General features: G+C 43.4%; 1 protein-coding gene across 3 annotated transcripts in view; it reads left to right on the top strand.

Moving 5' to 3' along the window:
- Positions 1 to 23,874, top strand: part of ETV6 (ETS variant transcription factor 6) — a 140,283-nt gene extending 116,409 nt beyond the window's left edge. For all 3 annotated transcript variants that reach the window (XM_080363706.1, XM_080363705.1, XM_080363707.1), the window contains 3 exons: positions 16,273 to 16,415; positions 19,462 to 19,562; positions 22,922 to 23,874. In XM_080363706.1, the coding sequence (XP_080219832.1) occupies positions 16,273 to 16,415; positions 19,462 to 19,562; positions 22,922 to 23,027 (350 nt within the window). In that variant the 3' untranslated portion in view covers positions 23,028 to 23,874. The remainder of the gene's footprint in view (positions 1 to 16,272; positions 16,416 to 19,461; positions 19,563 to 22,921) is intronic.
- The last annotated feature ends 3,753 nt before the right edge of the window (positions 23,875 to 27,627 follow it).

Below are 27,627 nucleotides of genomic sequence, written 5' to 3'. Positions count from 1 at the left end.
AGCCCACGTTTCATACCTGAAGTCAACTTCATCTGTGCTATTGAATTCCATGACAGCATACTTAGGCCCCCTAGAAAGAAAGTACACGCCTTTCTACCTGTTTCACCCCCATCTCACAGCCTTCAATTTAGAGCTCTTGCCATTGAGTGATTTCATTTTAAGAGCATTTCTTTTTTCTGTCAGCATAAAACTGTTTTCTATCTACATGTCCTTATCTTCACTCACACTCCTATAGTTAACATTGAGGCTTTTGGCCAACCATGGCTCACCACTTCAATTTGAGAGACACCATGAAAATTATAAAATTATAACATTTGGCTCTTAAACTGGAAATATCCATCAATACAGATGTATTGATAAAAAGAGCTTTTTAAAAATCACTGTCATTATTTCTATTTTATGGATGAGGAAGACTGATGGGTTGGGTAATGAAAATATTTACCGGTAGTCCAGTGGCAGAGCAAACTACTTATCTGTTTGCACTGGTGAGAAGAGAGTTTTGACATTCTACTGGCTTAACTATTTGCATGCAGGTGATTTTCAGGGCAGATAGCTTTGAGGAGCAGATACTAGGGAAGCCCCATGGACTGCACACTAAAACATTGGGGTGAGCTCCAAAACATGTTCAATTCACCGCTGAGATATTTTAAATTGTAAAAGGAATTCTTCCTGGACTTAAGATACCTCACAGCCTCATAAACCTGTTAACTTGTAGATAGAGTTTGGTTTTTAAATGCAGCATTCAATTACTTGGTGCTGAGAAAGAAAACAATGTTTTCACTTGCTGCTATCCACAAATACTCCGTTTTCAGAAGGTCGATCAATAGACCTCTGGACTTCCTATCAGGCAAAATAATGACCTCTACTCATCGGCTGACTAATCTTTCCTACCTTTTTATGTAATATCCTTTCTCAAAATATTAGTTTTACTGTTGAAGCACTTTCTCTTTTACAGCAAAGAAATCAAGTTGAAGGTCTTATTCTCTTTTCCTCTAAGGACATTTTACGCTTTTCTAGCAAAGCAAGAGGCATAAAGTATCTTTATGTTACTCATTAAGGTCCCATATATTATTCATCAATGGCTAGAGCTGATTTTTAAAATTGTATTTAGCTATATTCTCAACACAATATGCACAAGTCTTTTCCGTTACTTGGGCAGAACTAGAGGTCATTGTGTTGGGATGATCTAAAGGCAGGCTTGCAACCCCTGTAAATACACCAGTCAAGGGTTAAGCTACTAACTCGGGCATCTATAGTTACCTAGCTACAACAGCACTTAGAATATTAAAAACATGTCAGAAGAGGAGTTTTGCAGAGCGGTGTAATGGACAATTTTCCCCACTGGAACTGCTAATTCAAAGCAGCAACAATGTTTTTTGGTAGTCAGCTCCTAACTTGGACTTTAGCAAGCAGACAGTCTTTCTGGCTTACTTTTAGCTCTGAATTTTTTAAATAGTCCATCTTGGTTACTGACAGATAGTTTCCAAAGATTTCACTCTGTGTGGAAAAAAGATGTACTTTCCTTTTTGGTTTTTTTTTTTTCTATTTTTTAACACAGTTGCAGTTTAAATCAAGAGAGGTGCCTCAAATTAACGCTTCTGCAGAATGGAAATTCCACTCCCCATACACCTCTAACTGGGAGGGTTTTGTTATCATACATTTTAGGACTTTGATATCTCATAAAAGATACTTCCCCAAGGTACAGGGAGAGGCAGGGGTTATTGCGTTGGCAGGCTTTTATAGCATGTCATGGCTGAGGCGTGCACTGCAGCCCCAGAGGAGCCACAGCCACCAGAAACCCTCCCTGCAGCCATCCTGAAGTTCTGCCCCCTTGGCTTTCATTGGGAGCTCTGCCATTTACTTCAACCAAGGAAGGTTTCCACCACAAAACTTTATTTAGGTGTCAAAAATGCCCTCTTTTTTTCAGATATCCATGTCCACCTCAGCTATTTAGCATGCAGGAAAATGGGAACTGACATTTTAGATCTTACCACAAACCTGCCAGTTGCTTAAAGGAAGACACAGGAGTCTCTGCAAGAGGAAGTTACGGAATTATCTGACTAACACGGGGTTGGTTTCGTCCTAGTTTTTATTGCACAGAGGTTGGCTTAGAAACATTCCAATTAATCTAATGATATGTTGGTGTTCACCTCACTTTTGTTTCCATCACTTAAAAATCACTAATACAATTCTAGACATTTCTTGTGAGGGGAAATACACTGCTGAGCATGTTCCTGAGATTTCCGTCTCCAGTGTCTTTTTCTATGGCACCAAAAGGCTCATCTACAGCAACCACTGGCCCTCAAACTTTGGGATACAGGTATAACTGCCCCCTTACTGGAGCACTGCCCAGCACAGATATTAACCAAGCGACTGCAGGGGTGTGAAAGGCAAGGTGTTGGAGAGTGGCAGGTGCAGCTGGACTCCCCTAAGGACTCCCTGTCCTGTTGCAGCTGGGACTCAATAAAACCCATTGGGCTCCAGGTTTACGCTGTGCGTGTCTGAGGCCAACCTGTACCATTTATACTGGCACCTTAGAAGGATGAGCATTGCTGTTTCTCCACAGAGCCCCAGCCTACCGATTGCTTTTGCTTCTGCTCTGCATTTGGTGGGGGGCAGATCTACAGGTAGGTGAGTCTTGTGCCTGTTGTTGTCAATTAGTATGCTGTTCTTATCAGCTGGGTTACCTTAGCAACTGGGCTGTATTTGACTTTATGAGCTGCCAGATTTGATTCTTCCCCTTCAGGTGTCTGAGGAAAAGCCAGGTAATGTTTAAGCCGTTCAGAGGCACTTTGTCTACCACTCTATTGGTTTGGCCCATAAAACTGTTGACTGCAGTTGGAATGAGGACAGGCAAGATTTTTACCCTGCCAAAGTCATGAAAGAGATCTACCTCCAGCTTTGCTTCTGACTTTCCTCAGTGCCTTGATGTGCCACATGGCCATGCATCTAGAGAGTATGGGGGCATAGACTGAACCCCACAGATTTGTAGCAAGACACATATTACTCACATATAAAAATACATATAAAAACAGTCAAACTGCCAAAAGTGAACATTCAGTCTCCTGTAAGAGTGCACTAGCTATGAATGACTCACATTCGACTAAAATCCACAGAACAGCGCTTACGATGGGCGTAGGCTACATGCTAGCTCTGAGCTTGGGGAGGTGTTCCACCCCAAAACTCTGTAAGGATAGTAATTCGGTTGTTTTATATGGGGAGAGAGGTCGGAGGGTGAACAGGATCAGGGATTCTCCTCCTCCTTTGTTTGAAAAACTTAATCACTTCTCATAAACTTGTGTGGGAGTGGAAAAGAAGCGAAGAGTTAGTTGAGTGAATCTTTCACAAACATAGTGCTTAAAAAAACTGCTAATTGACTGATATTTATATTTTTACTTTCAAATTGAGCTGAAAAGCTTCTTTTAAAGGAGAGTAAGAAAAACAAACTCAGCTGATTGAACTATTAGATTTGTAACACTAGACATCTACAGCTTAAACACTGCAAGTCACTGCACTTCAAAACGTGGTACCTTGGTCATCAGTGTCTCCTTGACTTATCTACTAGGACCAGAGCCCCAGTGCCCACATTTGCTCCAGATGTGTTGATGTGACATTTATGACTGTGTCAAGTTGTAGGATGATAATTTCCTTTTTTAACTTATATACCAGCAAAATCCTTTGTGCAAATGCAGTTACGCCACATTAGTTTATTTTCCTTTCTGTACAAAATAGCTGTACAGGTGCAGTTGCTATTCAATGGCATAGGTTGGGTGGTAGGGAGGGAGGGTGTGAAGGGAGTCAAAGAACAGTTATGCCTGTAAAATACCAATAAGGGGATAAAACTTAAAAACTAAGTACAACTTAGGATTTGAAAGTTTTGAAGCAGCTGATACAGTTACTCCTCACAGAAGGGATGCTGTTTCATCTTCTGTTTGATTTTTAGTGTTTGCACTATATAGTGTCTATAGGCTCTGTTGTGCTACAGCCCCTGCACCAAAAAGTGTACTGTCCAAACAGATATGGTAATTATAAAGAGAGGAAGAGCACGCAAAGGTGAAAGGTGTTTTCAAGAGTTGTTGGTGAGAGGTGTTGGAAAGAGAGCACTATACTGTATTTTCTGTATAGTTAGTGTATCAGAAGACAACATCTGACCAGTCCTCCACTCATAATTGTGGGTGAAATTTATTTCCAGATTCTAGCTACTACTAACAGCTTTTTTTCTGCTATGATGCCTCACATTCCAATTTAATAAAAAAATTTATTATCCAATTTAAAATTGGAACAACCAATGCCCTGCACTACTTGTCAGTCTGGTATTTCCTTGCTTTTTTTTCTTCACTAGATGTCTCATCACAACAGCAACCCCAGCTAGCCATAAGCTCGAGAGTCTGGGTATATAACTTACACCAAGCTCTCTGTTGCTGCTTTTGTCTGTTGCAGCATTTAAAGCTCATTGTAATAATTCTGTGATACAGCTGCTTCTGTGTTGATGTTGCAGTCACATCCTCCAAGCAAAAGCAGAACCTACCCACCTGTGTCCATCTACAACTGGGACAATAACTCGGATTCTTGAACCCAAATCAGTCTGGTTTTCCTCTTCCTTTCCCTTTCCCTTTTCCTTTTGCTTTTCCTTTCCCTTCTCCTCCTCTCGCTCTCCTCTCGCTCTCCTCTCCCTCTCCTCTCGCTCTCCTCTCCCTCTCCTCTCGCTCTCCTCTCCCTCTCCTCTCCTCTCGCTCTCCTCTCGCTCTCCTCTCGCTCTCCTCTCGCTCTCCTCTCCCTCTCCCTCTCTTCTGCCTCCCCTCCCTTCCCCTCCCCACCTTTGCCTTTGCCTTTGCCTTTGCCTTTGCCTTTGCCTTTGCCTTTGCCTTTGCCTTTGCCTTTTTTTGTTATAAATTGTCTACATGTGTAAGGCAGTAGTCAGCACAATGGGTCTTAGTAGTAAAGGCTTGAACCTAATCACCTCGTAGTCATTTTGTGGTTGGTAAGTGACTTTATTTCAGAATGACAGTACTGCTTTGCGAGTAGGAACCTTCTTCTACAGGAAAGTCACTTACATGGGCAGGCACATCTGAGTAGACCTGCTGTGGCACTTGTTATTGGGAAAAGCCTACACCAGTTGGTTTCCCTGTATGCACCAGCCCTCAAGCTTACTTTCCATTCAGTGAAGTACATTGCTCTTTGATTCATTGTTATCACTCCTTCCAAAGCTGCATCACGAGCTTTACTGTGGTGAACTCTTATCTAAACTGAAAATGATTGCTGTGTCCTCCTTTGCAGAGGATGAGTACCAAGGATGAGAAACCAAGCTATAGAGACTTAGCTTTTGTCTTATGCTTCCTTAGAGGCATTCTGTTTTTTGAAGACAGCACCTATCATTGCTAATACCATAGGAGCCTACTTGTATTCATGCCTGAGACTGCCAAGGCTGTCTTCGCCACTGTCCTGAGACATGACCCCATCAGGTTTTGACAGCATGGTACTGACTTGTGGGCTTTTGTGAAACACAGACTTTGTCTGGAGGCAGCTGTGACAAGACCCACCTTCAGTCTCAGCAGCTGAGCAGTTACATGTGACAGCCTGACAAACTACAGAAAACCAGAACAGTGGTTCACTTCAGCGTGGTAAGCTGTAAGTGATGGGGGTTCAGGGCCTGCTTTCCAGGCAGCTGACCCTCCTTCCCATAGGACAGCAGCCCGTACAGACAGGTTAGAGCCTTGAAAGAAGCTGGGGATCTTGGCGTAGGCATGGCCTGTCACTCCCTATGACAATGATAATGTCACTGGCCTTGTTTAATCACTTGCCCTTGCAGTCATGTACACTTTTACATTTGCAGTATATGCCACGTCTATTTCGAGCCCCTTGTGGAAAGCCAGACTACTATAAAGAGACTGAAGTATGGATGAGAGTCAAGCTCACAGAGTTCATATTCATCGGAGAAGTTTTCATTATAACCTTGAGAGTCATCTTAACATGGCATTAACAATTAATTTCAGCATGAAAGTGTGCCTTCCCTGCCAATTTAACTAATGGCACTCAAGCAATAGCTGAATGGCAATAGCATGCATAGGTGGTTGCAGATTTTCTGTGAAGCGTCTTGCTTTACAGCCACCTCCGTTCTTACTGCACAGATAGAGGAGCAGAAATTGCAGCCAGGGTTTGTTCTGATCCACTCAGAAGCCAGGACTGACCAAGCCATAGGAAAGCTCAGTCATTTGGATTTCATCCTTCTCATTCCTGTACTGCAGGATCTGCATGCCATGGCTAGACAGATGGGATAAGTGGGTTCAGAGTAGCCTCAGCCTCCACTGGGGTCAGCAGGATGTTAAACACTATTTTAAGAAACTTGCTTTTTAATGAAAACACGACCCTTATTTTCCCTGTATATTGCACACTCTTCAGGCTAGAGTTGTGTCAGTAATTCATATTTCCTTTGACGAAGCAAACCTGCATCAATTTAAATCCTCATAGGTAAACCAGGAAAATACACTGTGGTATTAACAGTGACAGACCTATTGAAGTCTGGTTTTAATACTAATCAGTTAGAAGTGGCATAAAAAAATTGCATCAGTTTATGTTCATTTAAACTGATAAGACTACTGTGGGAAGGGAAGGGAAGGGAAGGGAAGGGAAGGGAAGGGAAGGGAAGGGAAGGGAAGGGAAGGGAAGGGAAGGGAAGGGAAGGGAAGGGAAGGGAAGGGAAGGGAAGGGAAGGGGTGTTAAGTGTTTGGCCATGTCTAAATATGGAGATCTAAGCCCAAGAAGGGGAGGTCACATTTCAGTTTTCTGCAAGGGGCCTATCAGAAGTCACAAGTTTACAGCTTACAAAGTCCCTTGAGGAGGGGCTTCTTGGGAACATACCAGGAGCCATATCTTCCAGCCATACCTCTCAGAGCACTCTGAGGTTACTGGTGGAGCACAGAAGTGAGGTTCTTAGGCAGCAGTCTCCTACAGACAATGATTTTCCGCTGTTGCAAAACAAAACCAAAACAAAACCCAAAAAATCCACTGGAGAAGTCTAAGCCTGAGGTGAAGTGAGCTTGTGACAGATACTGGAGATTCTCACATTGTAGGGTCAAAAAATATTACTCTTGTTAGGAATGCCTTTGCTGTAGTTAAGTCGCTCCTGCTTTTGCCCACTTCTCTAAAGTACAATTTGGAAGACAAAGCTTCATCCTTAATTCTTAAATTCCCATCTTTAAAGTGTTTGGCCAGTTCTCTGATGTCAGAGTGGTTGTGAGGACAGGGAGCTGCTGGAGAGGGTCCAGCGTAGGGCAACAAAGATGATTAAGGGAGTGGAGCATCTCCCTTATGAAGAAAGGCTGAGGGAGCTGGGTCTCTTTAGTTTGGAGAAGAGGAGACTGAGGGGTGACCTCATTAATGTTTATAAATATATAAAGGGTGAGTGCCACGAGGATGGAGCCAGGCTCTTCTCGGTGGCAAACAATGATAGGACAAGGGGTAATGGGATCAAACTGGAGCACAAGAGGTTCCACTTAAATTTGAGAAAAAACTTCTTCTCAGTGAGGGTGCCAGAGCACTGGAACAGGCTGCCCAGGGGGGTTGTGGAGTCTCCTTCTCTGGAGACATTCAAAACCCGCCTGGACATGTTCCTGTGCGACCTCACCTAGGCGTTCCTGCTCCAGCAGGGGGATTGGACTAGGTGATCTTTTGAGGTCCCTTCCAGTCCCAAACATGCTGTGATACTGTAATACCGTGAGGTGTTCATAGGATGTGCATGTGGACAGGTAGAGGTTGAATTTCTTTCCCTTTTCCTAGTCATTGCCCTTCATGAGCAGTAAAGGTGAGGAAAAGCGACAGGAGGATCAGAAGCACATTTCTGTAGCAAGATAAGTGTAAGAGTGCTTTCCACCATTGTGGTGGAGTGGGGAAAGAACACTTGAAACTAATATTGGAAATACCTGTTTGGGAGGGAGGAGGGGAGGGAGGGGGAGAACAGGATGGGGCTGAGGGGAAGACTTTTTTAATACAACAGATTTTAGCTTGCAAAGTCTTCATCTACCAAACCGTCTCTGGCCCATCTGTTACATATTCTTTGTGATCTGAGTGCTCGTTTCTACAACCACGTGAGGGGTATGAACCTTTTTGGTCCTGCTTCCCTTTACACATTTTTATTGGCAAAGACAGAGCTTGGCCTCATCTTTCTGTGTTACTTTTACAATCTCACAGCACAACTCTTTGCAGCGTCACAGTTTCAGGTTTCTACTCTTCTTCTGCCTGATCTCCCATTTGGGTACAAGACAGAAGCAATGTACAACTGTTGTATAGCGCGATCTGGCAACCTCTCTCCTCAGCCCCAGCTTGAATTTACTGAGCTGAACAAACAGTTGTCTGTCAAGAGGTTTCTCCACATAGAAACATTGGCTTTACTGTATCATCCTGCTTCCAACAGCAGTTCATGGAAATAAAACTCATTTCCCTCAGTAATCTGGACATGGATTACTGTATAGGGATGAGCAGGACTTCTCCGTCTCAGGATTGATGCTCTCCCAGTCGTCAGAGAAATTTAAACCCTTAATCATGAGACTTGGTTACTTTTTTCTTGTAGCTTTGTCTGCTAAAATCAGTATGTCATGGAATTAGATAGATATTGAGGCTGGATTGTGTCTCAACACAGCAGTAATCCTACTGTAGCATTTCTTTTTTTGTCAATGTGCTGTCTGTTGTTTTCCCCGTATTTTTGTTTTGCCACAGAAAAGGCTTTCAGCAAGAATACAAGAACTGATCTGATAAAGTCCGGTCATACAACTTCCCTCTCCTTTGCACCAGCTTTATTTTTCCTCCCTCTCCATTTGTGTGATGAGAGCAAGTTAGCTGAGTAGATCTCACCATACACCTGGAACAGATGACAGCATCAGCCAGACTGATGAGTTTCATGTACCTGTTAGATAGCCCAAAGGTCCATTTGTGTTGCCCAGAAAGCTCTGTCTGTTGCACAGCATCGGGTGTGGTTAAAATGCAATTAGAGCTGATGTCCATTGAAAGCCTAAACCAAGTCAGGATGTAGTAGTTCTCTCACAACCTTTTTTCTTTTCCATATAAATGAATAGCCATTAACCTTTGTGATTTCTTTGTTCTGGCTACAGTTTAAACAAATCCAGATGGCCCAAAGTAGTGTTCTCTTCTCAGAGACTTGTGGACCTTTTCAGGCAAGGAGGATGACCACAGACAGTAGGCTGAAGGTCCACAAGGCCTTCTAGGTCCTCTCCCTCTTACCTCCCCATCCTTGCCTGCTCCACCAGCATAGTCTTGCTGCCTTCTTTGTGCTGGCTTCAGCATTCCCTAGATCTTCCTGCAGGCAGATTCAGCTCTCAAATAGCAGAAAGCAGGCTGGCCATTTTTGCATGGTTTGTTTTCTTATGTTTAACTGATTTAAGTCAACTCATGGAGAAATCTGACAACAGAGCCAGCACAAGGTAAGCAGCAGGAGGAAGGGAGGATAAAATGGAAGGGAGATCAGGACCTTCTTCTCAGCTGAATTTTACTAGTTCAGCATTTTGATACCATGAGCATCACCACCTTAGCTATCCCAATGGCACCTCAGGTGGGCTCACGGTAACCAGAGTACCGGAGAACTTCGGGAAAAGTTCTGTTCATTTGTCTCAGTTGTGAGCAGCCACCCTCTGCTTCACTTTGAACAAATGCAGCTGAAGCACAAATCACCTTGTAAAACAAAGGGGCCAGAGCTTGAGAGAACTCTTCAGCTGGTAGAAATCAGAGAACCATTTAAGTCAAGTGATATAATACTGGAGAAATTTTAGGCTAACCTACTCAGTAAGGGGTAAGGCCTCAGCTGATGTCAGAGGGAGTATGACAACGTTACTTTGGCATGAGCTCTTCTTTTGTGAAGCCATGTTAGTTTCCAAGTCAGTCATCAGCCAGACCAAATGCATTTTATATAATGATCTTCAGTGCAAGATGTGGGTGGGTCTCACAAAACATTTCTGTGGTTGAGAGAGGATTTTGGTCGTCGATACATGAAGAGGGCCAGCTCTGCTTCTGCACCATGGGCCTCACTTAAACAACAGGAGTCTCAGATGCACTCTGTGTTGTAGGAAATATTGCAGTACAGGGGAATGTTACAGTCTGAACAAAAGAGGTCTAAAGCATATGTGTGTCTACACTGTTAATAGCATTATTTAGTCTAAGGGAGCACAGAAGACCTCTTACTCCTGCAACATCAAGACTAGCAGTCTTGTGTCTAACTTGGCCAAATGATACTAGAGAAGTCATTCCTAATGTCTGGACAAGTGTCAAAATACTAGAACCATAAGGTCCATAGTGTTTCATTTATAGATCATTCTGAGATGGTATTTTAATTCTAAGGAATATGCGTATTGCTATCATGTAGCCTTTAGGAAGTATTTATATGCCAGTGGTTTGTAGGTGTATATTCAGAAGACTATTCCCGTAGACTTAAAAGATATTTGAAAGGAGGACTCCGTAATACATGCTTCCACTCACACAGTGTCTATTTGACTGCCACAAGGGATTCTTAATGACAATATTACAGTCTCCTCTTTTTTGTAACATCACTGAAGCAGTGCTATAAGTGTGGGGAGTAAACAGAGCTTTTCAGCCAAGGAAGAGAAAAACTGAGTTTTACCATGCTAAGGAGGAGTGGCTGAGGTTCAGGCACTTCTGCCGTCTGACAGGAGGGGTTAGAATTAGAGCAAGGAGGCAAGCTTGCTGCTATCAGTGGGGTTTAAAGCCAGCAATTGCTGTTTATGTGAGAGATTTCTTCCTACTCCGCAAATCCCAAGCGCTTTGTCTCCTCTCCCTCACCCTCTCCAGGGATGTGCTGCTGCCTATTTTTCTTGTGCCTGGTGTCAGCCCTGGCAGCCGAACAGCAGCCAGGAGACTGAGTGGGCAGGCAGCCCCCGAGGCTTTACTTGAGCTCTGCCAACCTCAGGACTGTACAGTCATGGCTGTTATTAACAGGAGCGTGAAACTGCTGCCTCTTGCACATGTAGAGCAGTGCTTATGGGAGACATTGTGAGAGCCAGCTAAGTACTCTACACCTTATTGCTACCTTATGCATAACTATAAAAATTCCTCTAGAAGCAATAACTGCAGGAAGAAAGTTGTAGCCATGCCTCTTCATTTGAAGGTGCAGTTTGCCCTAATTCCCAGCTAATTACATAGCTCAATCTTCCCCAGAAGTACAGCTGAGAAAAAGGTGGGACATGGAAATACCTGCTTTGAAGAGCCCTGTCACGTTGCTGGGCCCGTTCACCACCTTCCCACTTTGGCTAGGTTGTTTGATACTGCACCACTTTAAAGCCTCTCAACCCCAGCTCTCTCCACAGCTAAATCCCTTCACCTTCAAATTGTACAAAGTTCAACCATCCAAGTTCACTTTAAAAAAAAAAAGGTACATTTGTGTTAGCGGGAAATGATGTTTCCTTGTGCTACAGAGACATAGTTGCTTTCTAAGTAAGCTTATTTTAGTCAAAAGGCAGGAAATTGCAGCATGCCCAAACAATTTAGGTACCAGCCCTGACTCAATTCCCCTGTTGAATCTCCCACACTTTTTAACTTCCTGACCCTCAGCAACATCTGTGTGCTTTCTTGCCATCGCTCACTAGCCAACACATACCCTGTGGAGAGTCCCTCCATGTGACTGCTCCTTTGGAGGTCATCTGACAGCCAAGGAAGTGACTGAGCCTTCATGGAGTCATTCACATCATCCAGACTTGCCTCAGATGAGTGACTTACACTTACAAAACAACCATCCACATACAAGTGGCTCTCTCTGTTTCTCCATCCTTCCCAAAAATACATGTAACAGCTTTGACCTTCCTGGAGGGTACTACTTTCTGTATTGTCTTCACCAGCCTTCTGTGGAGGTGCCTCTTTTCTCAGTGGAGAGGCTCCTTTTAATAGCATTTTCTAGCATTGCCTCTTCTTGGGTTTACACTGGTTTAATAGGCTGCAGTTTACTCCAGATGGGCTCTACTATACTCCAGATTCATTACACTCAATAAGAGTTACCAGGTTGTCTTTGACCTGTAGTCTCTACTGTCCTATTAAAGATGATCTCTACTGGCCTAATAATGGTAGATTATCTAGTTGTTGCTCATCTATCAGTCAAGGATGCCCCTCCAGAACCTCATATTTTTTTACCATGCAGTCTGTGGAGAAAGATACCCAGGATGTAAATGATTTGTGGTTAAAACCAAAAAAAAACCTGAGTGCCTGTGCTCGAATTCCTGAAGGCCTCCCATGTGAAACTCAAAAGAAGGCAAACTGATTTAGGTACTCTGCAAACAGAGCTCAGACATTTAACTAAATTGGGGTGCCAAGCATCAGCTGGTCCATGATAACTAACAATGTGCACACTCACAGCTCTCAGCAGAGGTGAGAAATAATGAGTGACCCTAAATCTTTTCTACTGGTGTTTAAAGCTAGTGCTTTTTATTTCCTATTTGCAGTGGCCTGAGACACAGTTGCTACAGTTGCATTGATGCATGCCAGATCATTAAATTATCACAACTCGGTCATATGTCTAAATATGCTGACAGACAAGTATAGCTTTTGAAGACGAGTTTTTAAGTGGTTGTAGGAGCTTAGCAGAATTTTAAAGATTTTTCAATTTCTTGTTGAAGCAGAGATTTAGAGGTCTAAGATACTTGGGTGGTTGAGTTTCTTTGCAAATTCCACCAGCCTACTAAATACCTCTGCAAGTCTGAGCAGCTCAGTCAGTTTAGAATATGGGATGGGGCCTTGATCATTTGGTACTTTTATTGTGAAGATCTCAAGATGCAGATCTGAGTTCTTCTCATTCGAGGAATATTCATATTCAACCTTAGCCTGAATCCATTCTAAAAATTAAATGAACAACAAAAAACAAATCTGCACTCGAATCCTACATTTTCTCAGAGTCTGAAGCTCTGTTGTTAGTCAAATAATTTGCCACCCAGACATCTTGATCTGAATTTTTTGTGCTTTCTTGGGGTTTTTTTTTGTGAAGGAGATGGGCACAGTGTATGTGGGGGGGCAGGTAATGATAACCAGTGGAAAATAACCAAAGCCATTAGGTTTGACTAGAATTTACTTGCTGGCTGCACTGAGGTGAATGTGCAGCCCTGGCGCAGTACAATATACATTGCATGTGCAATTCCAGTCAGCTGTCAAAGAACCGTCAGCTCCTTGAAACTCTTCCAGGGACCACTTTAGAGACGATATTAGGGATCTGCCATCCCCATCAGTAAGATTTGGACTTATACACTTGGAAATTTTCTAGACCATAGATACAGCAGTATACTACTGATTAAATATAACATTGCTTATTGCAAATAATGAGGTGAAAGTAAAGTTTAGGGTAAATCATATATCTGTAGAACTGTAAGTATTAGCTGTAAGTTCCTATAATCAGAGGGTGTCTGCCTCGAGCTGCTTGTTCAAGAATATGAGAGAGCCTGACACTGAGTTGTCTCTGCGGGAGCGACATCCCTCCAGCAGACCCTGGGAACAGACAGAATCACAGAGTCACAGAATGTTAGGAATTGGAAGGGACCTCAAAAAATCATCTGTTCCAATCCCCCTGCCGGAGCAGGAACACCTGGATGAGGTCACACAGGAAGGTGTCCAGGCGGGTTTTGAATGTCTCCAGAGAAGGAGACTCCACAACCCCTCTGGGCATCCTGTTCCAGTGCTCCGTCACCCTCACCATGAAGAAGTTTCCTCTCATATTTAAGTAGAACCTCTTGTCTTCCGGTTTTTCCCCAAACACCCAGACACTCCATAGTGGCATAGGAAAAACCAAATGACCAACACTGGGACACCAAATTCCTGCAGTGCTCTACCGATGGGGCCATACACCAACCAACCACCTCAGCAAACTTCCAGCACAGTCCAAAAGCTCTGGTTTTCTTCTCATAGGTTTCTGATAAATTCCTGCCTTGACCAACAAGTGTCTCTTTTTACCTGAGAAATATCACATAAGTGAACGTTTTCTGATTTGAAAATGCTCCCACCAGGTTACACAGGATGATGATTAAAAAAATGTTAGTTTTTGGAAAGCAGCAGTATTACCAGCTCTGATCAAGTGGTAAAATATGCCCTGGGGAGTCAGAGCTAGGGGAATTGAAGGAAAGGAGGAAAAAATATAGTTAAAATTTTAGGCTGTTTTTTGTTTTGATTAAGATTCTTGCACTAAAAATCATTTTCTGTACAGTATTTCATTGAAAGAGTTTGAGAATGAATTGCATGTGTGTCAAGGAACCACTTATGTGACCGTTACTACGCTATTACCTGAGCACCTCCCATTGCTGAAAGGCACAAACCAGTAGAGCAATATGTTCTCCCTTAAATTAAGTGTAAAAAGATTTTTTTCTAAGATATGTGTGTCTAAGAGACTAAGTATATGTGTGTGTGAAAAATTATTGATGGAAAGGTGATGGAAGAACTGGCTTTTGTGAATTTGTGAGAGGAAAGATGGCAGAAATTTAAATTTCGGTCTGAGACTTTCAGTTTCATACTCTTCTACAGAGCTGCCATGGAGTCCAGGGGAGGCCGCTTGTACTTTGCAGCTATGGGGTAGGCAGCTGGGCTATGTGTGCAACTTGGGGTGGGGGACAGGGAAAAGAAGGCTTCTCTGCATCCATGTGCCAAGAAGAGACCCACTTAGGCTGATCTTTGGCAAATACATGCGAAAGAGAATTGTTTTCTGTCCTGGTCCCAGCTGCAGGTACATTATTCTGGGCGAGGTGGAGGAAGCTATCACATTCACCTCCACGAATGAAAAAGAAAAGGAAATCGGTTTCATTTTTTAAATCAAAGCCCAGAAACATTTCAAATGCAAATGGTCATTTTTCTGTGCAAAATGAGAATGAAAATATTTTTTTTCCAACCAGAAAATCTGACTGCCTGTTTCTTGTAGATGTCACGGATGAGGTGACCATTGGGATAGGTTTCAGCTAGAATAGAAACCTGCAATTTTTGCCACATTTCATCTCTTGAGAATGCACTGCTTTGTTTTCCATAGGTCTGGTAGGGAAAGTCTATAGTAAAGGCACTGGCAAACTGAGCTCTGGGTTTAGAGACAGTCCAGGTTTCAGAGATACTGTTGACATCACAAATGGGAAATATCATCAATAATGTTAATATCTCTAACCATTTCAGGTGTGCTCATTAAATGAGTTATTCGTATGCCTTTTCAAAAATCATTTTGTGTTCTCATAATGATGAACACATTATCATCCCTATTGTAACACATATCAACCTCAGACAGACAAGAATAGAAAGACAGGCTGACAAGAATCCATTTTAGCACCTACAAGCCAGATGTCTTTGGTTGCCTGCACTTTAACCACTCTAACAAGACACCTCTCAGAGATTGGTTTTGCTTTCAAAGTAAAATGAAACCGTACAGCCATCTTAGGGATCTGGACAGTTGAACTGTAAAATCCCTGTTGTTTCTGACAGCAGCAGAACCCCCAGCTCTGTGCAATTCACTTTCCATATTTCATAGTTGCCAGTTATTATGCTGCGCTGTGCACACACACATTGCAAGCAGGAAGCAGGAGCAGCTCCGCTCTTGGCTTCCTCAGTCTCAAGAGACTGCCATGAAACTGAAAAACACTAAACTAAAACCTAAGTATCTGTTAGTCCTTTAATTAGCGACCTAAGGAGTGTTTGCCAAGAGGAAATTTGAATTCAATTATCCAAATAGAAAGTATTTAACTTCTCAATAGCACTCAAGTAATTATAATACTTGGGGTTTTTTTCAGGAACCTTAAAAAGTAAAATAAAAAGCAAATGCAAAGATGGTAGAAGGTGTCTATTTTATATTACATAGGGTATGCAAAGCAAAGCTGTAACATTGCCCATGCTTTAGACCCCTCATGTTATCACAGGAAGGGGCAGCCTCAAGCAGGAAGAGCAGGTTGCAGGATTCTTGATTTCTTCGCTGAAACAGCCAGCAACAATATCAGGGTTAACAGGGGTAGGTTTGTGGGCATCAGTGCAATAATAAACACACAACTGAGATCAGCAGGTCATCTCACACATCTTTTAATGTGATAAAGGTGCTCTGTCAGTGTCAGAAGGACTAGGACTCATCAGAAGCAACTGTGTATTCAAGTACATTTTGCAAACATCGGTCGAAACCAACAAAGCCATTTGCCTTTCACATTGCAGCAGCTGTTTCAGCCGTGATCCCAACTGTCCTTTCACTGCACATCCACCAAAAAGTTTCCAGAATTAATCCCGAGGTAAAAAGTCAATATTGCCTTGCTTCTCTCTTCACAGACTGTAGGTTGCTTTGGGATTATGTTTATCAGCTGCTTTCTGACAGCCGGTACGAAAATTTCATCCGATGGGAAGACAAGGAATCCAAAATATTTCGCATAGTGGATCCCAACGGGCTGGCCCGGCTGTGGGGAAACCACAAGGTAAGGAAGCTATACAATTTTCCTCCTACGGTACTTCACCTCTTGTAACATCACAGGAGTCACTTATAAACAGGGGAAAAAGGAAGAAAGCACGTGCGTATAAACCACTGCTGGAAAGTTGTAATCTTTGGTTCTATGCACATTAGAAGTATAAAGCATCCAGCCTCAAGCACTAAAACCTATCCTTCATGTAGAGAACCTGTTGGTTTGGTTTAAAGACATGTAGTTATAAATGCATTTAATTATAAAATTACAAGGAATGCAAGAATTAACGGTCCTTCTCTCTCAAGGCATCTCATTTCTTCCTGAAACCTGATGTAAGGATGTTCTGGTTAGATGTCGTCTACCAGGAGCTGTATACTACATCTTAGCAGGAGCTTTCTGTCTGTGTTCCTGACTGCACCAATATTCAGTTTTCACCTGCTGTCCTGTGGCAGACACCAAATGCTGCAGGATTATGTATTTCCTTTTAAGAGGGAAATTCTGTTTTGTTCTCTGGAAAGCAGTTACTGATTTTTGCAGTTTGAGGCTGGGTGTGTACATGGAATCATAGAACCATAGAACCATTTTGGTTGGAAGAGACCCTCAAGATCATCGAGTCTAACCATAACCTGACTCTAGCACTAAACCACCTCCCTAAGAGCCTCATCTATGTGTCTTTTAAACACTTTCAGGGATGGTGACTCCACCACTTCCCTGGGCAGCCTGTTCCACTGCCTGACAACCCTTTCTGTGAATAAATATTTCCTAATATCCAGTCTGAACAGATAGATCTATATGAATATATGCATATGGGTGTATTCATACGAGCATATGAATATATTCATACAAGCATATGAGTAGTCAGCATAGATTTACAAAAGGGAAATCAGTGCTTGACCACCTTGATATCCATCTATGATAAAATTGTTAGCTTGATGCATGCAGGGAGAACAGTAGATGTAGTTTATCTTGCCTTTAGAAAGGCTTTTGAGACTGTCTCCCAAAATATCCTCATAGACAAACTAAGGAAGTATTACCTAGACAAGAAAACAGTTAGGCAGATTTAAAAATGGCTCAACTGCTGGGCTGAAAAAGTTGTGATCAACAGCACGAAGTCCAGTCACTAGTAGTGATGTTACACTGAGGATTGCTTCTGGAGCCAATACTGTTTAACATGTTCATTAATGACCTGGGTGATGGGACAGAGCACACCCTCAGAAAGTTCTCAGGCAATACAAAACTGGGAGGAGTGGCTGATAGACCAGAGGGTTGTGCTGCCATCCAGAGGGACTTGGACATGGTGGAGAAATGGGCTGACGAGAATTTAATGAAACTTAACAAGAGGCAATGTAAAGTTCCTGACCTGAGCAGGAATCACCCAGGGACGTCATTTCCCTTTGTTACATTTCATGACACCCCAGGTGTGAGACCATTTTACTAGGAAGGTGGTGAGACACTGGAGCAGGTTGCCCAGTGGAAATTGTTGAGTCTCCATTCTTGGAGATGTTCAAAACCCAACTGGACACAATCTGGAGAAACCATCTCCAGCTGACCCTGCTTTGAGCAGAGAGACAAGACTAGGTGATCCCCGGAGGTGTCTTCCAACCTCAACTATTCTGTGATTCTGTATAGCAGTATACATAGCCTATAATCTTGATGAGGTCAAGATTTTCTCATGTGACTCAATGCTCACATTAACACCTGTCTTAGAGGTCTTGGGTTGCAACACTGGGAATGACGAGTTCTGCCCTTCCCAGCCCCTGTGCTAATAATTGGGCCTTGCCATCATGTCTTGTGTGTCTAAAACGGAAGCTATTTCAGACCACTTGGGAAATGCAGTGGCCTTTTAGCATGTGGACAAAGCACACATAGTATTTCAGGGGGCATCCTGATGAGGAGAGTCTAGGTTTTGCAGAGGAAACATTGTCCTTGTTAGTGTTTAATTGCCACAGGAGGTCTCTATGTGGCCTCCCTTAGCAGAGCAGTTGCAGTCAGGGCAAATGGAGGAGGTCTGCTTTTAGGGAGTGTTTTAGACAGGCGGATCAGTCTCATTTAATAAAGCCAGGTCGACACTACAGACTTCTGCCTGATCTTGAGCTGACAGAGCTGTGCCAAACCACACTCCTAACATGGAGGCTCACAGATGAAAAGCATGCTTCTACTAGTTTGGCATGTTTTGCCCCTGGCAAGGCGGCTGCTTTATACTCCTGCAAACACGGCTTTGCCCACATTGCTGTCTCTCTGCTTGAATTTTCTTTGCCAGCATAGTAACCAGTGCTCCTTGTGCCAGAAAAATGCTCTTTGTGTAGACATAGCCTAAGGGACTGATCCTGCTACCCCAAGTCAGTACTATGGGGGCTGCCCACATACAACTCTGCCAGTGCTCATCACTTCTGTCTTTTGACACTCAGCCTCAGTGGGGCCATACCTCAGTCACCCCACAGTGCTCTGGCCTTTGGGGTCAGCAGTGCCCAAAATGAGAGGCAGACTCTGTCACAGAAGCAGATGTACCACCTCATGGGCTTCTTGATTTGCACCTGTATAACAAGAAGAGAAACTGGCTCTCAGCCTCCACAGTGCTGTGTAAGCATTAACTAGTTAATGGGGGGGAATCCCGAAGGAACCTGCTCTTAGCAGGGATTGCTGACAGATTCAGTCTGTTAGCCACTGATCTTATGTTTTTACATAAGGTGGTTTCATTAAGAACAGGCTTGTCACATGCCGCTTGGCATGAGCATCTCCCTCCATCTGATGTCTCCTCTTGTGGTTGATGAAGCCTTTTGTTATCTGTCATCCAGGAAACCATAGTAAAACCTCACTTGGAATTTTTGTTATACTTTCTTGTCTAAATTGCCCTGTATTAAAAAAGACCCATAAAAATTTGGTGATGAAGGCTGGAGGGGCAGGATGGGCCTGCAAATAGCAGAAGAGTGAAACATGTAATTTCTTGAACTGACCTGGTTGCTTTAGCTAGCTGTGATAATTCTGCAACTCCTTTTGGGGCTTAGGAAGGTTTTAATGAATCATCTCACCATGTTTTTCCTTTTTCTTTTGAAAAAAACAGAACAGAACAAATATGACTTATGAGAAAATGTCCAGAGCCCTACGCCACTACTACAAACTAAATATTATCCGGAAGGAGCCAGGACAAAGGCTTTTGTTCAGGTAATTTTTTCATTTCTTTGCCATTCCTTTCTAGAGACAATTAGTTTTTGAAGGTGAAGAGTGGAATTGTGTGTGGGATACCTCATTGCCACAACCATAACACAGGTGGCAATGGGCTTATATTCGTAAAAACTGTCTAGACCAGTGTTTCGCAGCTTTCAAGGCAATTGCACCAATTTACAAAAATATGGGCCTGTTTCAATGATCGGTGGAGTCAGTAGAAGGTTTTTAACTTGCTTTAAGCAGGCTGTGCTATTGTTTAACGCCTTAGCTGAATGATTCATGGTCTCAGCCAAACTGCTGGAAAACCCACTCCAAGTTCACATCTCAGACACACCTGCTGGTGAAAGCTGAGGAGGGATCAGGCATTTCCTCAAGTGCCGCAGCACCACCGAAGAGAGTTGCTGACAACCATGTCTGCATCGGTGCTGCCTTCAAGGAAGGAGGGACCTGCAAGAGCTGTTCATCAAACTAAACACATCGGATTGGATGATGCAACCACAAATTTAGGAAATAGTGCCCAAAACAGCATAAAGCAGGGCGTTTCTTGTACAAACTTGAGTGCGGCTGGCAGAGAGCGAGAGCGCTCCAGTTCTCTTCAGACAAGACCAGCAAATCCTAGCGCATACATCCGACCCACAGAGCACTGAACTCGGACCAACGACTGCTTTGATGTCAGTGATCTGGATCGAGTAATGTGCTTGGAAATTATATCAATAGGAAGGCAGTCTTGGAGTTTGTTTTCTTAAATAGCTAACAGAACTGCATTAGCACTCAAACTATCTACAGCTGAAAAGGTTTCTGTAGAATGTCTTGTTTATGTCAGCTCTTAGAAAGAGACTTAGATGGGGGAAGGAAAGTGAAGGAAAGAAGGAATCACAAGCAAAATCCACTGCGTAACTTTAATTTTTTTTGCGGAAAGATAAAAAAAAAAGGTTGGTCCATCAGCAGCAGTACCAAGGCAGGCAGCCTGGATTGCTGTGGCCTTGTGTGAAGACTGCGCTGCCCCAGGGGAATTCTGTGATGCTGAACGGTGAATGTGCTTATCTTGGAGCCTCTCCTTTGGTGGTGGTACTGGCAAACAGGAGTCCATCTCTTCTCAACCAGCCTGCCAATTTTCTCCAAACTGTAGAAACTTAATACCCTTGGGCACCTCAGTTCCTTTGTCAGTCTTGCTCAAAATTGACCAACAGATTCAAGGTCACCAGGGAGCATAAAGCACGAGCGTATAAGCCTCATTTCCTTCGGAAACTGGAAAAAAAAAAGAACAACAAAGCATTTTTTTGCACAATTCCCAATAAAAACTTATTGATGTTGTTTTCTTAGACCTATTTATATCTGAAGAGAAAAAGAAGAACAGCTGCAAAAAATCAAGGCATTAATGTGCCTTTCTTGGCTATTTCTCGCAAGCACAGAAATAATAGGAAATGCGTTTTTATAAGTAACATACAGGCAGTTGTCATCTGCAAATATCTTTACAGAACTTTAAGTAAAATGGAGTCAGAGAAGGGATTTCTAATAGGTTGCTTAAGTGTTTCCTGCAACAGAAGAGATCACAGATACTGTTTTTTCATTAGCTTCTAGTTCTGGATTGTTGTGTGTTTTGTTTTTGTTTTTTAATTTAATCAAATGCTAGTACAAATACCTATGCTTTGAGTTTATTGACATGACTTAAAACACAGACCAGAAAGACTACCCAAAGCACTGCAGTGCGGTTCACATCAGCCCGTTTCCACATGGTTTGGGAACCAGGGCAGAGAGAAGGCAGGGAGGGTAGTGGGATCACTCTCTGTTTTGATTTCAACCTCATGCAAGATCAACAAGACAAGCAGAGGGTTTAAATCAGGGCACAGCCTGGCCCGTGGGCTTTGGTGCGTTTTCATTGTGTAGCCAGGGACTGATTCACCACTTCTGTATGCAAGTTTTTCACCACCGTAACACCATTTAGATCAGCAGCGTTCTTCCAGCATACAAATGGGAGTGACACAGCAGTGAGTCACAGCCTTTTTTTTTTTTTCCTAAATGCATATGTGCACATGATTTCCAAAATTAGAAGGGGTGGCAAAAGGTTAGTTCTAGGCTGTGCTATGTGTTTGCTGAGAGACTCCACATTTTTCAGATGGAAAGCCCTCAGCTTTATAACCTCAGAGGCAGAAGAAGGGGCAAGTCTTGCCCATGAGCTTCAGCAGTGATTTTTCTGGGTCATTGATAGTAACGAGGCTCCTGTCGGTTGGTTTTGTTTTCACTGGGGTAAGGATACGGAGCATACCATCAACCTGAAATAACATCAGCTCCTCTGATTAACACATTTTGTACTGCTGAATGTTAGTCAGTGCATCGTTAATGAAAGACTGCGAAATTTTGTAACACTTCCAGCATAAACAACTTCCATCCTAATTTCTCTAGAAGTACTTAGGAGTTAGCAAAGTGATTTCTGTTTAAACTAGGATTCCATCCTTCCTGTGCCAGTCTCTCTTCCCACGCCATTAAATTCAGAAAGAAAAAGCAGAGCTTTTCCGTGCTGTCTCTGAGCAGTGGTACACGGCAGCGTCCTGGCGACGATCAAGACTGCAGACATGATCTGCAGGCTTGTGGATGTCCTTCCCCGTTTCCTACTGCTGCCCTGCCTCCCCAGGGGCAGTTTCTGTTTCTAGCCCACCACAGACTTAGTGCATCATGACATTAGTGCTTGAAGTCGTGCCATTCATTTACAGAGGATACTGCCTCATTGCAATTGCACTTCTGCAATCACACAGGAAGAGACTGTCTTTGCTCACAGTTTCTTAGCCCCCAAGCTTTTTCTTTCAAGGGCTTTTTCCATTTCCCAGAACTTGTTCTGACTTTGTCCTTGGCTTTTTCCGCCACTGTTCCTTTCGTGTTTCCTGTTCCTCTTCACTCACCAACACACAAGCCTGCGCAAACCAGCAGCCCTCTGCCTCTCCTCACCTTGCAAGCGCTTTTGCTTTGAAACATGCTGGCCATAAAGGTCTTTAATGTCTCTGTCACCAGACACCACAGATGAGTGTACCTGTGGCATACAATCATTTTATATGACAACAGCGAACAAATGAGGGAGAAGTAGTAAATATCATTCTTTGGAAGACTATAGGGTTTGGTTCAAATTAGGACTTTCAAGGAGCAGGGGTAAATGCCTGTGATTTTTTTGGTTTCCTTTCCAGGTATGGAGAAGGGAAGATACCAGCAGGCTGAGGAGAAGATGGGAAATACTAAGTCATTGGCAGGATTGGGAGGATACAGCAAAGATGATTTGGGGAGCTGTAGAGCTCAGGGGCCTCAATGTCTTGATGAAGGTAAAAGCCGAGACCACTGGGAAATCCGCTTGTTTCTCTGTTTTGCAGGTTCATGAAGACCCCAGATGAGATTATGAGTGGCCGAACAGACCGCCTTGAGCACCTTGAATCCCAGGAACTGGATGAGCAAATATACCAAGAAGATGAGTGCTGAAGGGAACTGGTACACCGCCTCTGTGGGTCCGTGGGAGAAACATCTGCCCAGATGGCCGGCACAGTTTGACAGGGGAAGCAACAACACAGAAGCAGTACTTGGGGTCGCCGCTTAGCTTGAAGACCACGCAGGACCTGAAGCACCTTAACAAAACAAACTAACAGGCAGAAGTGGTGCTGGCAGAAAAGTAAAGGGGAGAAAGCCTGGACTTATGCACTACTTCACTGTTCCTACAAAGTCTCCCTTGAGTTCTTTCTTTCTTTTTGGTTTGTTTCAGTTTTGGGGGTTTTTTGTTGTTTTTTTTTTCCCTAATAAACATGCAGTTTGACTTTCCTTATCTCACATAGGACAAGACGTCAGATTATGCTTTTTGGGGGTTTTTTTGGAAGGCTTTCCTATGGAAATAGAGCGCTTTTATTTTCTGTGCAAGTCTCATGACATAACACTGCATAAAACAATAGCAACACAGAAGGGATTTGCTTAAGGGTTCCATTTTGCTCAGATCAATTTACATGTGCTGCCACTGGGAAATGTGTTGAAGCTATCAAAAGAATTTAACACACATACCTGTCAAACGAAGAGGAGTCACCCTTCATGTGTAGGCTGGGATATCATCCCAGCATAGCTTGGGCTCACGACGAGTTCTGCGGGTGGCTGTTAACTGCTGGAATATGGGCCAAAACAAATCACCTAAGTGCTCCGGGGAGGAGAAAAATAAATATGACAAACCTCTGTGATAGACTGACGTTGACGTTTTCCCTCCCTCTAGCAAAGAAGTGACAGAATGGAGCAGCGGGGAGGGAGAGCCTGGACAAATACATATATATGTGTATATAGTTTCTCATATATATATGTAACTCCCTCAATATATCCACAAGGCAGAATTTCAGCTCAAAGCTTTCTATAAAAAGGTGAAGGCTGAAGCATCTGTAATTACAAAAGGGAGGGGTTTTTCTTATACCTGCTAGCAATTTTGGGGTGAAAGGTGAAACCCTGTTCCTTACATCGTAGGGAGAAAGCCAAGTGACCCATCACATGGTTTGTACTATTCAGAAACCTCTCCAGGATCATTTTGTGCTGTTGGAGCGGTAGATGATTCACCAATCTGAAAACTGATGGTAGGGAACTAGAGACCAAATAGATACACTTATATCTTGTAATTGATTTTGGCTTTGGTTTGGGGTTTGATTTTTTAATGCCTTCCACTATCCTCCCCACCCCACAGTTCTGCCATCAGGGCAGCTTGTCTGAGCTTGCCCATTTTTAACATGATTTAAAAGACAAGAAAAAAAAGAAACCCTACGGCTCTGTTGCTTTCTTGGTTTTTGGTTTCATTCTGGTTATGAGGTGCCATATTTTTTCACACTCCCAGTTTGGTTTGCTGCACTGAGGATGCTTTGCGTGAGGTCTGGTGAGAGGAAGCTCAGCAGTTTGATGCCCAATGCAAGAGGAACTACTGGCCTTTCTCATTTCACGTTGCTTGGACCACCGTGACAGGGAAGTCTTGTGGTGTCCAGGTGTCCACCAATCCACCATCAATGGTCTTGTTAGTGGAAGGAAGATCTAGCAGCAGAAACAATGTCTGCAAAGGGAGAAGATGTATAGAGAAACTCTGCAGGACTCACATGGTGCCTGGAAGAAGGCACTTCCACACCAGGTCATTAAAACCAGAAAGCCTCTTTTATGGGAATATCTATACTAGAAATGAAAAAAAAATCAATAGGCTAATCTAATTTGTTTCAACCAAAAAAACAAGGTACATTCCCATGATAGAGCTTTTATCAGCCATTAAACCAACACATTTGATCTTAACACATATTTAACAAGAGGGTTAATCTACCCAGGAAAAAATGGCACTCAGCAATGAATAGCATCCCCTATGTTTAAATGAAGAGATAGTCCAATCTCACCAAAAAAATTGAGTCACACTTTGTGGAAGGAATGGCTTTGTTAAGGTGTAGATAGGCATCATACAGCGAGGAGAGATGTTTCAGAGCCAGTATCTGATGAGGAGCAACAGGGTGTACATCTCACCCTAAGCTTTTCTCAGCCACATTTGGTTTTTTATTATACCATCATCAATATGTTAAAAGTCCCAGCACACCACATACTTAACTTTTTCTGCTTCAGAAGAAAAGACGCAGGAATGCGTATCAGAAATATGAGCAGACAATCTGTCACCTGTCTCTGCCGTGACTCTGAAGTCCTTGGAGCTCATGAGGTGTGAGATTGGGCAGCACTGAGGGACTTCGGTGGTCACAGACCTGAAAGCAAAGGGCCGAGGAGTTACTCTGCTCCATCACCCTGCTCAAGGGCACCCAAATTGCATCTGTGTCTCAGGAGCTGCGGTGAAAAGGTGCATATATATGACAGAGGAAGCGTGAACATCGGAAGTATCAATTTAAAGAAAGGCTCTTGCTGGTTTCTTGTGTTTCTTAAGGTGTTCAGTGGTAGAAAGAAACCAAGTTTGTGCTGAGAATGATTCATATCCTTTACTGCTCTGGCTGTGACAACTGCATTAGTTTCTTTTGCCTGCTGTAGCTACTGTTACGAGATGGTGAAGGGGGCAGAAAATGATAGGGACCTTCTATATAAAGTGCTCTGATGAGCCAGAGGTTTTTGTCATGGCCAAGGTGCACACTGCAAAATACAGAGCAAGAGAGACAATCCACCAGCATAAGCCCATATGCTCACTGTGTGTGCGAGCAAACAAAGCTCAGCCTCGGCACTGGGTAAGACAGGAAAAAGCAAGGAATCCTGAAATCACACATGTACCACAGGGAAATCCTGTAGGGGAAATTTTGTAGAGGATATGCAAAAAAAAAATGCAATGACTTTCACCTGCAGAAGCAAAGTCAAAGGACAAAAAATATATATTTGGTGGCTGTTGGAAACTATCTTCCAGTTGGCATGTAAAAGATGTCTTAACTTCACCACCACAACCACAGAGGATAAGTTCTTTGGAGGCTCATGCAGCCTTTGTGCTGGGTCCCACAGAGCCCCGTCCTGGCTGGTGCTGCCCCCTCCTCCTGCCAGCTCTGCTGGGGGCAGCAGTCGGTGACACGGGTGACACTGCAGCTGCCAGAACTGCTGGGGCTTGGGACCTCTTGTGGGAGCTGCAGGATCTGAGCTGCTCTAGGGGTCTTGGGAGCAAGTTTACCAGCTATGACTTTAAAAAAAAAATAATCAAAAGCAGGCTAGAGCAGCTGCAGTAGACAGATTCCCTTCTACCTCATGTCCAAATGGCAGATACGTGGAGAGCAAACAGTGCTGACATACTGAGCTACAGGAACGCCTGGCGGCCCGTCTGGGCTAGCAGAGGTAACGCTGCCGTCTTTCCACCAACCCTGACACCCGCCTTCCCTCCTCTGTTTCTCGTTTCCCAGTGTAGAATTTGCCAGCAGCAAAGCAGCCAAACTTTCTGCCTTTGCCACCAAAGCAAGTGGGAAAAAGGGAGAAAGAATCATCCTTGGAGAAATGCAAAAGCCATCCACATGGTCCTGGATAACTGGCCCCAAGTGGCCCTGCTTGAGCAAGGGAGTTGGACCAGGTGACCTCCAGAGGTCTCTTCCAACCTCAACACCCAACAAAAGATCTTCGCACTGTGCAGTTAAGCGGGACGTTTCATTGCCATCAGCCTGCTACAGGTCTGAACAAGGCACAGGCCCATCAGGTAGGACATGCTGCAGTTCCACAACAAAGCATTTTCTTGATTTAAGTTTGAAAGCTTTTGACTGCCTCTCCATCCAAACAACACTATTTGGGCTCTTTTTGCCGCCACCCTCCTCAGATTTCAAACTCCCCGCATGCATTCTCCAGATCTCTTTGTCAGGCTGCAACCATCTGCAAATCTAGGAAGCATCGGTTCAAGGTCTTTTTTTAAAATAAAATTCTAGTCTGTTTTTATTGATGATGGCTTTTTGGTTTTTTAAGGTGTGGGGCTAAGGGGCTGAATCAAATGAATGTAACAAAACAAAAACAAACAAAAAAGCCTATTCTCAGGGCCAGGGAGTTGCAAATAATTTTAAAAATGCCTGTAATTACATCATCTCAATAAAAAAAAATTTAATATAAAAGTGGGAATGCCAAATTTTGTTGGTGCAATCATTGCTACAAGGTCCGTCCTTTTTAAGAACTGTGGTACCCAAGTGTCTATAGCACATAGCAGCTGGTTTCAATCTGGAAAATAAACCTGCATGTTTCCTGTCCCCAAACACGTATAATCAGAGCCTGGATCCTCCCTGGGAAGCCGTGTTTGGAAAAGTTAAGGCTGTACCTTGGAGTATTTACTTTGCTGCCTGTCCCTGCAGACAAGCAGAGCACCCCACCAGTGCTTAGAGGGGCGTACGTGCTTCTCCTCCCTTCTCTTGGTGAGGCTGTAGAAGCAAAGAAACAAAAATGAAGCTGTGCCGTGACTCTGTTGCAGCTTTATTATCCTGCTGAACAGGCACGGAGTTTGAGAGCAAGAGTTTTTCCTGTACTATTCATCTTTGCAAAACAGCCTAGAAACCGTGCTGCTTATATGCTGACCCTCCAGCCTGGGGGGACCTTATTTTCCTGTCTTCACCCTTAACCAGGCACAGGGAGGTCGGTGGCAGTA

The sequence above is a fragment of the Nesoenas mayeri genome (assembly GCF_963082525.1).
Source record: "Nesoenas mayeri genome assembly, chromosome: 1".
NCBI classification, from domain to species: Eukaryota; Metazoa; Chordata; class Aves; order Columbiformes; family Columbidae; genus Nesoenas; species Nesoenas mayeri.
Note: the sequence above shows the minus strand (reverse complement) of the source record. Positions and strands in the feature narration are given on the sequence as shown.